At 39.2% G+C, this 13,884-nt stretch overlaps 2 protein-coding genes across 12 annotated transcripts in view; one reads left to right on the top strand and one right to left on the bottom strand.

The window, feature by feature from the left end:
• The window catches only part of LOC106884192 (SWI/SNF-related matrix-associated actin-dependent regulator of chromatin subfamily A member 5), a 37,860-nt gene extending 36,547 nt beyond the window's left edge, over positions 1 to 1,313 (bottom strand). For all 10 annotated transcript variants that reach the window (XM_014935432.3, XM_052972317.2, XM_089362008.1 and 7 more), the window contains exon 1: positions 1,059 to 1,313. In XM_014935432.3, the coding sequence (XP_014790918.1) occupies positions 1,059 to 1,118 (60 nt within the window). In that variant the 5' untranslated portion in view covers positions 1,119 to 1,313. The remainder of the gene's footprint in view (positions 1 to 1,058) is intronic.
• A 151-nt stretch (positions 1,314 to 1,464) lies between these two features.
• LOC106884191 (uncharacterized) lies at positions 1,465 to 12,646 on the top strand. 2 transcript variants are annotated; one of them, XM_014935428.3, is made up of 6 exons: positions 1,465 to 3,084; positions 4,271 to 4,485; positions 6,400 to 6,883; positions 7,895 to 8,053; positions 9,596 to 9,820; positions 11,287 to 12,646. In XM_014935428.3, exons 2-6 carry the CDS (start codon positions 4,271 to 4,273, stop codon positions 12,040 to 12,042), a joined length of 1,839 nt encoding a protein of 612 aa, XP_014790914.1. In that variant the 5' UTR covers positions 1,465 to 3,084; the 3' UTR covers positions 12,043 to 12,646. The 2 variants fall into 2 exon arrangements, with proteins under 2 accessions (XP_014790914.1, XP_014790915.1); XM_014935429.3 differs by lacking the exon at positions 4,271 to 4,485 and having other exon boundaries at positions 2,865 to 3,084.
• Positions 12,647 to 13,884: the final 1,238 nt, after the last annotated feature.

The following is a 13,884-nucleotide window of genomic DNA, read 5'->3' as shown; positions in this document are numbered from 1 at the left end:
AATACGAAGAACTGGAAGAGTCAGTTGCTAATCGATAATAAGCCTTTCCTAATAAATCCGTAATTCTTGCCTTTGTTATAAATCATTAGTATCGAAAGATCGCCTAATTATCTATATGGTATTAAACATCTATCACTTATGTGATAAAAAAATAAATTATATATAGATATTAGTATGTATAAACAAACCATTTTAGATTTTCTAATCGAGTAGAAAATTACAAAAATCAAACGAAATAATAACAAAGGAAGTAGGAGGTAAAGTTTCTTATAAATGAAAGATGTGGGGGAAGCGGCGGTGATGATGATAATGATGAGGGAGGGGTGATGGCGGTAATGATGATTCATATTTTGGATACCAGGATTATTAAGTAATCAAAAATAAGAACCAAAAAGAAATACTAATAATGTTGCCTTTATTAACCACTTTTGAGATATAAACGTCGGCAATTGTTTTTTTTGCAGTCGCATTATTACGATGTCTGAATAAGTCCATGCTTTTTTCTTAATAAAGATACGTATAAAAAGATGGTGAATAGGGGATACAAACTTATATATATATATAGATTACACATTCTTTGGTAATATATGTGTGTATACCTATCTATCTATATACGTATTTATCTATGTGTATGTATATATAAATATATTTATGTGTGTGTGTGTGTGTGTGTGTGTATATATATATATTTATATGTATGTGTGTATATATATATATATACAGTACCTAAATATATTTATCTTTGTGTATGTATATATAAATATATTTGTGTGTGTGTATATTTATGTCTGTGTATATATATATATATACAGTACCTAAGTATATTCATCTATGTGTATGTAAATATAAATATATCTGTGTGTGTATGTATATATATATATATATTTATATGTATGTGTATATAAATATATACACACACACACGCCATTTTCCTTAAATCAGAGAAATACAACACATGGCGACAAGAATAAACCAAAAAATAACGAAAAACAAAATCAAATGAATAAATATATCAAAAACAGCGAGACCCCTTTTTATAGATTAAAAACCCAACTCACATCTTCGCCTTCTTCCATATTCTCCTCCTGGGGTATATTCTCCTGATCCGATTCCGACATGATTCCTGGAAGTTTAAAGCCAAAATATACGAAGGATCCTTTGTTAAAGACAACGCAGACTTTTTCCTTTTACGTCTTCCTTTTTTTTCCCGTGTTCTACGAAGTCTTTTGTCCTTGCCTGTCTTCTCAAATACCTTCTCTTTCGGCTCGATCTTTTCCCCCGTTGTCTCTGATGCTTTTCTTTCCACCGCGGTTGGCGGGTAATTTTGTTGATGCCGACTTCTGCCGACGACGACGAGAAGTTGCTTGTATATTGCTTGTTTATTGTTTTTTATTTAACTTTAAGAATTATTTTTTAATTATAACCAAATACATAAATGTTTATTAAGCAAACAAAAAGAAATTTAATAAAATGAATTTAAAATAATCATTAATAACCATTGTAAGTATCAAAGAAAAAAGCTAACGTCTCAACGAGACTTTATCTTTTAATTTCCGCACCACATCTTTAGTTTTTAAAATCGTCCCTAGGTGTCGCTCGGTCAATAATAAATAAATAAATGAAAAGTAAGGACGTTAACTGTTGACTAATAAAAGAAGAGTTGATGTCCTTGAATTAGATATTCTGTTACTGGACTGCGCCTATGCTTGGGCACACCCTTGAAGGTTTTAACTGAATGAATCATCCCAAATACTTATTTCCTTGCTCCTAAGCCTGGTGGGACTGAATCCGAAACCATGTGGTTCTGCCGACGACGAGAAGTTGCTTGTATTGTTTGTTTATTGTTTTTTTCCACTTTAAAAATTATTTTTAATTATAATAAAACATTTAAATGTTTATTAAGCAGATAAAAAGAAATTTAATAAAATAAATTTAGAATAATCATTAATTTGTAAGTATCAAAATCAAGCTAACGACTCAACGAGACTTTATCTTTTAATTTCCGCAAATGAATGAAAAGCAAGAACATTAACTGTTGACTAATAAAAGAAGAGTTGATGTTCTTGAATCAGACCCCGCTACTGATATTCAGTTACTGGACTGCGCCCATACTCGGGCACCCCTTGAAGGTTTTTATTGAATGAATCACCCCAAATACTTATTTCCTTGCCTCTAAGCCTGGTGGGACTGAATCCGGAACCATGTGGTTGTCACAATGACTCAATTGCGTTCCTAATGTCGCAAGGTGGGTGCGGGCCACTCCCTCAGAGCGGTTGACACCAGATGTATATCGTTTCATATATATCACCTCTTTGATGATATATAAAATGCAAACCTAATCCGTTAAATAAATCTCATGTAACTTAAATGTTCTTTTTGTTTTGTTTTGTTTTGTTTTTATAGGCGCAGGAGTGGCTGTGTGGTAAGTAGCTTGCCTACCAACCACATGGTCCCGGGTTCAGTCCCACTGCGTAGCACTTTGGGCAAATGTCTTCTACTATAGTCTCGGGCCGACCAAAGCCTTGTGAGTGGATTTGGTAGACGGAAATCTAATTATAAAAGATTTTTTCAACATCGATTGGCTCGATAGGTCTATCCAAGAAAAAATAGGAATCAAAGGGTATCATAAGTTAAAAAAAGAAAAAAGGTTGAAAAACACTGGTTTAATAGAATATTAAAATGTATAGTTTCTAAAGTTTAGATACTATGCATTTCAATATTCAATTATTCCCGTATTCTGTCTTACTTCGAATCATTCCTCTTATTCTGTCTTATCCCTGTGTTCTAGTATTCTGTTTTACCACAAATCATTCCTCGTATTCTATCTTATTCCTGTATTCCCGTATTCTATCATACCGCGAATTATTCCCCTTGTTTGTAAGTAACAATGCCGCGAATTCGAATTCCACAATGTTGGCCAAATGTTTATTTATCACACCATCATCAACAATAATAGACAGTTATTTAAGTGCGATGGGTGATGTGATGGAAGATCTGGACTCAGACCGCTCTTTAGCACGAAGATGACCATAAGGTTTCTATTTTGGTCGTTAAGAAGAGAGCTGAAAACTTCAAAACTCCAAGGTACGTACGAACATTTTTATGATGTTTTGAAATGCATCTTATAATACTTGTGAAACAATTGTTTTTCAACAGAAGATTAGCTCATACAGAAACGTAGAGATATCTTTCTCAACTGCGATAGTTATGGGAGAGGATCTTCATAGTTACCTGGTGATTTGAAATAACGGAAAAAGGTGTAATTTAAACGTTTTACCTGTACTATGTATCACATGATACACACAACATATTTCCTTGACAAACATATATCATAAATGATACACATTCTCAAGTGTTTTTCTGCCACTAACGTAACTTGGGACTTATGAAAGAAGGGCTAACTATTTATTTATTCCTTTTTAAATTTTAAACGAACTTCAATTATATTTACAAATTGTCATTAAAAAAAAAATTAACATTAAACATTTATTTACCGGGGTACTTTCATCAAATTCTTCCAACTCTTTCTGTTAAAACTATTGAAACCATTTGTTGGGAATTTTTTTTTAATCACAGCAACTGGCCGCACACCACAAGGTTTAACGGAACCTACTGAAGCAAGCCAGCATGCTCGCCGCACTACCACGGGCCATGGCGCTGGGAAAGCCAAGCGCCCTCACAGGCATCACCTGACACGGCAGTGAAGCGAGCTGCCAACGTTGACAAGAACTTCGCGGTCGGTGACCCAGTCCCTCCGAACGTCTCAAACGCCACAGGTTGGAAGTGATAGTTCACTGTTAGGTCCCGATACTTCAGAGTTTTCTTCCATTTGGCTACGGAATCAGTGACCCTTTCATTAACTTCCGCATCCAGGATGTGGGAGAGAGCAAAGGAGTCGCAGACTATGGCGTCCCAATGATTACGTCAGAATTTAATGTTGGAAAAAAAACAAAAAACGATAGAATAAGTACCAGGTTTTAAAAAAAAATAACAAGTACTGGAATCAGTTCGTTTGACTAAAATTCTTCAAGGCCTTGCCCCAGCATGGCCATAGTCTAATTACTGAAACAAGTAAAAAAAAAAAAAAATAAATAAAATTCAATGTTTATAAATGAAAATCTTTTTGCAAATTTATGGTCTTGTATCAGTTGTTAGAATCATTCTTACAGTGTTATATCTCATGTCAATCATGTGATATCCTACCTCTCACTGGGTAATATCTCATTTGCAATGTGTAAAATGTGACACTATGGTATATTCTTTCTTACAGATGTCATTTTATATAAAACCTCCTTCTGGAAATATTTCCCTGGAAAAGCTGGAGAAATTTTCTTTCAAACGCCTGGACTTTCTCATCCGAGTGCTGGGTGCTGGTGATGACTTCATGGCTTTGACTGATCTTGTCAAAGACTTGAGCCTAGTAGTTGACTCTGATTGCTTCATTGAAGGGACTAAGAAGGATCAAGTATCCCATTTTATTCTTAGGTAAGAATCTTTGAATCCTTATACAATTTCCTCCTTTGTGACTCTAAGTGTATCAGACTGTCTGTCACATATGTGTGTGTGTGTACACCTGTGTGTATACCTGTATACACATGTACATGCATAATATATAAACGTAGAATGCACCTGTGCCAGTGACACGTAAAGTGCACCCATGACACTCTTGGAGTGGTTGGCATTAGGAAGGGCATCCAACCATAGAAACCAAGCCAAATCAGAGTGGAGTGGTGCCTGGTGCAGCCCTCCGGCTTGCCAGTTCCAGTCAAACCGTCTGATCCATTCCAGCATGGAAAGCAGATGCTAAATGATGAAGATGATGATTGATATATATATATATATATATCAGGAAGACCTGGGCTGAGGTGGTGAGGCAAGACCTTCGTACATTGGGCCTCACCGAGGCGATGACTACGGACCGAGACCTTTGGAAATGGGCTGTGCGTGAGAAGACCCGGCAAGCCAAGTAAGATCGTTGCCAGTGCCCCTGGACTGGTTCTTGTGCGGGTGGCACATGAGATGCACCATTTTGAGCGTGGCCGTTGCCAGTACCGCCTGACTGGCTCCTGTAGGATTTTCGAGCGAGATCGTTGCCAGTGCCCCTGGACTGGCTTGTGCGGGTGGCACATAAAAGACACCATTTCGAGCGTGGCCGTTTTCGTGCGGGTGACACGTAAAAGCACCCACTACACTCTCTGAGTGGTTGGCGTTAGGAAGGGCATCCAGCTGTAGAAACTCTGCCAAATCAGACTGGAGCCTGGTGTTGCCATCCGGTTTCACCAGTCCTCAGTCAAATCGTCCAACCCATGCTAGCATGGAAAGCGGACGTTAAACGATGATGATGATGATGATGATGATGATATATATATATATATATATATATATATAGACATACACAGACATTTCTGAAGTAAATAAGTGCCCCCTCATATATATCATCATCATCATCATTTAATGTTCACCTTCCATGGATGGGATATATATATACCGGAGTAAGCACATAAAATGTGCAACAAGGTGGAAAAAAGAGTACTCAAATACCAGAGGTAGAGTAATATGCTTTATTTAAAAGCAGCAGAAATATAACAAAAGACTGTTACTCTGAGTTTCACGTTCCCGTTCATCGGACAGTTTTGTGCACTCCACTGGTTATAACGAGTGTCCCTGTTGATCTGATCAATGGAATCGCCTGCTTGTATGCAAATAGCTGAGCACTGTACAGATACATGTACCCTTAATGCAGTTTTTAGGGAGATTCAGCATGACATAGAATGTGACAAGGCTGGCCCCTTTGTATAACAGGTACTACTTATTTTTACCAGGGCGCAACATCCAGCCAGGAATTGAACTCACGACATTATGACTGTGAGTCAAATACCCTAACCATCAAGCCACATAGCTATGCTGTCAAATACATTACTCCCACTTACTCCATTACTCTCTCTTTTACCTGTTTCAGTCATTTGACTGCGGCCATGCTGGGGCACCGCCTTTAGTCGAGCAAATCGACTCCAGGACTTATTCTTTGGAAGCCTAGTACTTATTCTATCGATCTCTTTTTGCCGAACCGCTAAGTTACGGGGACGTAAACACACCAGCATCGGTTGTCAAGCGATGCTGGTGGGGGACAAACACATACACAAACATGCATATATATATATATATATATATATATATATATACGACAGGCTTCTTTCAGTTTCCGTCTACCAAATCCACTCACAAGGCTTTGGTCGGCCCGAGGCTGTAGTAAAAGACACTTGCCCAAAGTGCCACGCAGTGGAAATGAACCCAGAACCATGTGGTTGGCAAGCAAGCTACTTACCACATTGTTTTGTAAATTCTCTCCCTCTTGCTCTCATTCTGATTGTGACCCCTCTGTTCTCTCTTTATACTTAGAATGGCTTTTTGTGAAGATGCTGAGCTCTGGAGATTATTCAAGAAAGCCGAGACAAGTCTTTTCAACTTTAGATTCCAATGCATGAAACCCGAAGAGATTTTTTGTTCTCTTAAACCAGTTTGGAAATCCGCAGCTACCATCTCAGAGAAAGAAGACATAAAGCAATTATCTTTCGAAGGTGTATTAAAAGTCTTTATGAACATTGCCGAGAGCTGTGGTGGCTTATGGGCCAGCGTCATTGACAAATACTACTCCGGATGTAAAACTGACTACTTTCGTATTCCTTTCATGTATGTCTTGAAGTTGGTGTCTGAAAGGAGAGTACGACTTGAACGAGGAGATGCTCTTGTTCCGTTCTGTCGACTGCACCATGTCATGACGGCACTCTTTGAGCTTATGTTGGAATCCAGTCGGCAGCAGTTTCAGAAGATTCAAATGGACCTCATCGATGAAAGAATTGAAAAACTGTTTGCTAATCTCCAGGTAAGAAGAGCATTTACAGGTTTTATCATTCACAGCTGTGATTGGTGGAGTATCCGTTGGCTGAGTGGGAAGCATGTCTGTCAAACTCCTGGCTGTAGATTGAACTAATTTGTAATTAGCAATCTTGACTTAGTCCACTTGGTTGTGTGTTGGCACTCCGTCACTTACGACGTCGAGGGTTCCAGTTGATCCGTTCAACGGAACAGCCTGCTCGTGAAATTAATGTGCAAGTGGCCGAGCACTCCATAGACACGTGTACCCTTAACGTAGTTCTCGGGGATATTCAGCGTGACAGTGTGACAAGGCTGACCCCTTGAATTACAGGCACAACAGAAACAGGAAGTAAGAGTGAGAGAAAGTTGTGGTGAAAGAGTACAGCAGGGTTCGCCACCATCCCCTGCCGGAGCCTCGTGGAGCTTTTAGGTGTTTTCGCTCAATAAACACTCACACCGCCCGGTCTGGGAATCGAAACTGCGATCCTATGACCGCGAGTCCGCTGCTCTAACCACTGGGCCATTGCGCCTCCACTCTCTTGGTTGTAAATAGATACCATCAAGTGGCACATGCAGCTTGAGACTATAAACATTAGAAATATTTATAATTAACATGTAGCATGTAAGCCTCCTCTCCCTCACAAATACTCCCCCCATTTAGTACTGGGTCCTATTTCCCTTTCCTTTCTCCTTGTTCTTTTTCTGTTTTGCATGTTACTTGACAACCTCACTAGTGCTGGTGGCATGAAAAAAAGCATCCAGTCCACACTGTGAAGTGGTTGGCATTTTGGAAAGGCATCAAGCTGTAAAAACCATGCCAAAAACTGACAATGGAGCTTGGTGCAGCCCTGTGACTCGCTTTCATCTCAAACCATCCAACCCATACCAGCACAGAAAGCAGATATTAAATGATGATAATGATGATGATGATGATGATGTGTCCCAATGTGTAATTTAATTATATGATTATTTATTTATTTATTTTTTTTTGTTATTTATTGTTTGTTTCTGTTTGTAGAAATATTTCCAGTTGAAATGTCTGCACTGTGAAAGCAGCAGAACTGCCAGTAGTTTGTCTCATGACATAATTGATGCCAAAGCGAAGTATTTCCCTCCCTGTATGTCGTACCTCCACACGGCGCTGCGGACCAAACACAGACTGAAGCACCACGATCGAGTAAGATGGTTTTGTCTTTTTTTTTATCTTTATCTTTTACTTGTTTTAGTCATTGCACTGTGGATATACTGGGGCACCAAGGGTCTTTTTTTTTGTCAATTTGTTTGACCCCAGTACTTATTATTTTTTTGGGGGTCAGGGTTCTTATTCTATCAATCTCTTTTACCAAACTGTTAAGTTACATGGATGTAAACAAACCAGCACAAGTTGTCAAGTGGTGTGTGGGGACAAACACAAACGCTCCCTCCCCACTACACACATATACACTTATATATATACATATACATATTTATAACTGTTCAACCCATGCCAGCATGTAAAACTACTGAGTTTTAGGAGCATAAACAAACCAACACCAGCTGCAAAGTGGTGGGTGGGGAAAAACACACTCACACGCACACACATGTATATATATTTATAACTGCTCAACTCATGCCCACATGTAAAATAGAAAGTTAAATGATGATGATGATGATGATATATATATGTGATCAAACAGACTCCTATGAGGCTGCTGTTGGTCTCCATCAGCAAGATTTGTATAATGTAGTAAAATCTATAAAGAGGAACGTTAAGAACACCATCAGAGTGTGATTGTTGCCAGGGCCACTGACTGGCTCCCGTACCGGTGGCACATAAAAAGCACCATTCGAGTGTGAGGTCGTTGCCAGTGCTGCTGGACTGGCTCCTGTGTAGGTGGCCCGTAAAAATACCATTTTGAGCGAGGCCGTTGCCAGTACCACCTGACTGGCCCTTGTGCCGGTGGCACGTAAAAGCACCCACTACACTCTTGGAGTGGTTGGTGTTAGGAAGGGCATCCAGCTGTAGAAACTCTGCCAGATCAGATTGGAGCTTGGTGCAGCCATCTGGCTCGCCAGTCCTTGGTCAAATCGTCCAACCCATGCCAGCATGGAAAGCGGACGTTAAATGATTATGATGATGATGATGATGATGATGAATACAGTGAAGTTGGCGTGAAAAGTGGAGGATCAGTTAATTATGGTTTTATTCAACATATTCCCTTCTCAGATTCGCACACTTATTCTAAGGGTCCTTCAATTTCTCTAAGCCCTGTAAAAGAACTTGGAAGATTGGACCTTCAACCAGCCCTTTCATGATAACCTTAAAGCCAGAAACTTTTCAGCACTCCACCCACCCATCCATCTATCCATCCATCCCTCCACCCATCCACCATCCATCTTTCTTTCTTTAAAAGCGGGAGTTAACAAGCCTGAAAAATTATATAATCTTATGAACAATTACTCATCTTGGACATTTAAGCCTTCAGCATTCAGAATATTCTGTCAAATTTATATTTATTTATTCACATTATTTTGAATTAATCATGCATTATCTCATAACTGTGAGATGTAATTGCTTATTTTGTAGACTGACATTGTAGGGTAGGTTTGAGAGGCCAAATCTGGCTGGTTTGACCAGAAAGCAGGTAGAATATTTGGGCCGGTTATGGCTGATTTAAATGCTAAAGGGGTGTAAAATGTTTTCAACCGTTTATATTTTGTCTTTTGTTTTCTTCAATAGATCCGTTACACGTTATTCTTAAAGGAAGCAGGACTGCCAGTTCACGAAGCAATTATGTTTTGGCGAAACGAGTACTCCCAGTCGTGTGCCGATGCTAAGACAGCAGGGAGTTGTAATCACACCTGGCACAAAGATGAGAAACGCTACGTGTATAACATTCGACATCTCTATGGCTTAGAAGGTTCACGAGTTAACTACAGAGCCCACACTTGTTCTCACATCCAGGTATTATTACATGCTTCAGTTGTTAGCAAATGTTTGGTCACTGCATCTGTCAAAACTTCCATGCCCCTGAAATTCACCAACTAACTTCCACTTGCGAAGACCTGTTGAGGCAAGTGAAATCGAAATTGAGTTAAATTTGACGACTGGCACCCATGCCAACGTCGTCTCCCTCATTGGACACGAAACTCAGCTTGCGAAGTCTTATTGGGGCAAGCGAAAGCGAAATTGTGATGGCATCTGTGCCTAGCGACGCCTTTCTGGCACTTTTGCCCGCAGCATATGTAAGGACTTTCGAGCGAGATCGTTGCCAGTGCCCCTGGACTGGCTCTTGTGCGGGTGGCACATAAAATACACCATTTTGAGTGTGGCTGTTGCCAGTACCGCCTGACTGGCCTTCGTACCGGTGGCACGTAAAAGCACCCATTACACTCTCTGAGTGGTTGGCGTTAAGAAGGGCATCCAGCTGTAGAAACTCTGCCAAATCAGATTGGAGCCTGGTGTAGCCATCTGGTTTCACCAGTCCTCAGTCAAATCGTCCAACCCATGCTAGCATGGAAGGCGGACGTTAAACGACGATGATGACGATGACGATGAGTACACCTGATGTCCACCTACCTGTTTTTTTTAATGACTCATTCAATGTTCACTTCCTGTGCTGTATTCTATGTACTGTTCATGCTTTTTTGGCTACTTTTTCTGATGAGTTTTAATGCACCTGAGCATTGTATACAATCAATTCGTTATTTTTATTATTAATGGTTTTGTGGTAAGAAGTTTACTTCCTGACCACATGGTTCAGGGTTCAATCCCAATGTGTTGCACCTTGGGTTAATGTCTTCTACTATAGCCTTGGGCTGACCAAAACCTTGTGAGTGGATTTGGTAGATGGAGACTGAAAGAAGCCTGTCATGTGTATATGTGTGTGTGTGTCTGTGTCTCTGTTTGTCCCCCACCAGCATGGCCATAGTCTAATAAGTGAAACGAGTAAAAGATAAAAGATAGCAAATGCAAAAGAAGAAAAAAAAAGTGAAGTATAAAAAGAAAGGAAAGAAGCAATAAAAATCAGAGCAAAATGTGAGAAGAATAAAGAGGGAGAAGGGCAAAGAAAAAGAAAAGGAGGGAAAGCAAGTAAAAAAAGAAAAAGAAAATAAAGGACTGTGAAAGATAATGATTTTTTTAATGTTTACACTACATGTTTACATTATATACTATATCGACTTGTATGCCAGAAAATACAGTATATAAAGAGCTTCTTTCATTTTCCATCTTCCAAATCCACTCACAAGACTTTGGTCACTCTGGGGTTATGGTAGAAGGTACTTGTTGAAGATGCTCCACAGTGGGACTGAACCTGGAACCATGTGGTTGGGAAGCGAACGTCTTAACCTACATAGAAAATTCATTATTTTACATCGAGCCCAGTTGTGATTGTCTTTTGTCTTTTATTTAATTTTAATTTTCTTCAGGTTGCTACTGATGGTTGCCCCTTTGTAAGTTTTGATGAACAAAATCTGAAGAAGTTCCTGAAAGAAACTCCTGCAGACATTCAGGAAGACATCAAGAAATTGGTTCAGAAGAAACTTTATTGTGATGCTTGCAGAAGATTCTTCACTGCCAAATTTGAAAGATCTACTCCTGAGGATTGTTCTATGGCACAAATGGAGAAACCTAAAGTGGAAAAAGTTGAAAACAGTGAAGAGAAATCTTTAAATTCTTGCAGAGAAAAGCATCTGGTTTTGAGTAAAACGACTGATTTTGATGGTGAGGAAGACGAAAAACAAATCAATGAAAGGCGCTTATGTGAAACTTTGAATCCTTTGTCAGAGGAACTAATTAATTCAAAATCATTATCATCAAATAGCTTATCACCACCCTCAAAAATTAGCAAGACTGTTTTAAATGATATCAATCAATCCCATACACAAATTAATCATTTGTCTTTGCGTTCTTCACATAATGATGGTGTAAACTTGGCAACAAGTTTGGCATCAGCTAAAAAACTAGAACTAAAAGACTGTAAATTAGAACCAACGACTTTCTGCCATGAACAAGGTTTATCACAAAATCAAAGATCTGATTTCACCAAACAACAGATGTCTTCAGATAAACAGATAGATCAAAGCAAAAATACAGGACATTGTTTTAATTTGAAACCAGTTCATTTTTATGAACTGTGTAAACATAATTTGGAAAAGACAGAATCAAAACCGAAACCAAATTAGAAGAATATTTTTATTTATTTATTGGCACCTTGGGCAAGTGTCTTCTACTATAGCCTCGGGCCGACCAAAGCCTTGTGAGTGGATTTGGTAGACGGAGACTGAAAGAAGCCTGACGTATATATGTATATATATATATGTATGTGTGTATATGTTGTGTGTCTGTGTTTGTCCCCCCCAACATCGCTTGACAACCGATGCTGGTGTGTTTAGGTCCCCGTAACTTAGCGGTTCGGCAAAAAGAGACCGATAGAATAAGTACTAGGCTTACAAAGAATAAGTCCTGGGGTCGATTTGATTCGACTAAAGGCGGTGCTCCAGCATGGCCGCAGTCAAATGACTGAAACAAGTAAAAGAAAAAAAGAAAAAATTGAGTAAATTAAAAGAAAATATATGAAATGAATTGTTTGATTGGAGAATCTTAGAGTTTGATGTGAGCCCCAGTGAAAATAACCACATAAGTTTGATCTTGTCTTGCTGAATGTAATGTACTGGAATGGATAAGTGTATTAACCCCTTTTTGATACTAACCCGTCCATGATCGTCCTGCTTGTATGATATAAACTTCCTATTTTAAAGTGATTTAAATTAAAAACTTCCTTCAAAATTTCATGTTAATTTATGTTCCAAACACCAGCTTGATAATGACTATCGACACTCATTGCAGCAGCCACCCTACTTTGCGGAGCTCATTTCTAAGATGGGTTGCAGTTACTTTGATTTTGCGGGGTAAATCGGTAACACGCGGAGGGCCAGTTATTTCGGTTAGTGTATGGAGTAAGGGAGATAACCAAAAATTCTTAACTATTTTTATTGATAAAATAAGCATCAGAGCTGCTTTGCCCACCCAGGGACGGCAGAAAAAAAAAAGCTTGAAGATATTGTAAACTCTTTTCCTGATGGCGACTAAAGCTATGACAATTGTTGGCGTCACAGATGTTTCTCTCCATAGCCTGTACACTTCATCTGAGGGGAACAACGAGAAGTGCACTAGATTTCTCGTCTGTTACAATTCAAGGGAAGTAATCGTCTGGAACGAAGGGAGGCAACTTTAAATCAGACGAGAATCAAAAGGCTAATCTGTGTGTCACTCGACTTGCTAAACATGACAGCTAAATATTCCTCAAATCTTACTCTTAAAAAAAAATAATATAAGCAATAAAACAAACAAAACACGCACACAATGTAACTCTTGTTGCATCTTGCCTAAAAATGAAATAAAAATGAAAAGACTGTATCCGAACAGGTGGCGCGTTTCTTTGATTAAAAGTCGATATGCTCTTAGCTAAGCTATGTTTAAACAAGTGTGGAGGCGCAATGGCCCAGTGGTTAGGACAGCGGACTCGCGCTCATAGGATCGAGGTTTCGATTCCCAGACCGGGCGTTGTGAGTGTTTATTGAGCGAAAACACCTACAAGCTCCACGAGGCTCCGGCAGGGGATGGTGGCGAACCCTGCTGTACTCTTCCACCACAACCTTCTCTCACTCTTACTTCCTGTTTCTGTTGTGCCTGTAATTCAAAGGGTCAGCCTTGTCACACTGTGTCACGCTGAATATCCCCGAGAACTACGTTAAGGGTACACGTGTCTGTGGAGTGCTCAGCCACTTGCACGTTCATTTCACGAGCAGGCTGTTCCGTTGATCGGAAGAAAAAAATATATATATATATAACATGGCTTTTATAGTCAGTCTCATACATAACAGAGTGATCTCCCTTGCAATGCAAAAGCTTAGTGAATTCCACTCACATTCGTTTCACACAATCCATCTCAAGCTAAATACCTACACAAGTGTGCCCCACACCGGCCTTTTTTCCTCATAATTTCCAGAAATTTGGATATGAAA

The sequence above is a fragment of the Octopus bimaculoides genome, chromosome 13 (assembly GCF_046866305.1).
Source record: "Octopus bimaculoides isolate indiv1 chromosome 13, ASM4686630v1, whole genome shotgun sequence".
Taxonomy (NCBI): Eukaryota; Metazoa; Mollusca; class Cephalopoda; order Octopoda; family Octopodidae; genus Octopus; species Octopus bimaculoides.
The sequence above is the reverse complement of the archived record's forward strand: the minus strand, read 5'-3'. Positions and strand labels throughout refer to the sequence as shown.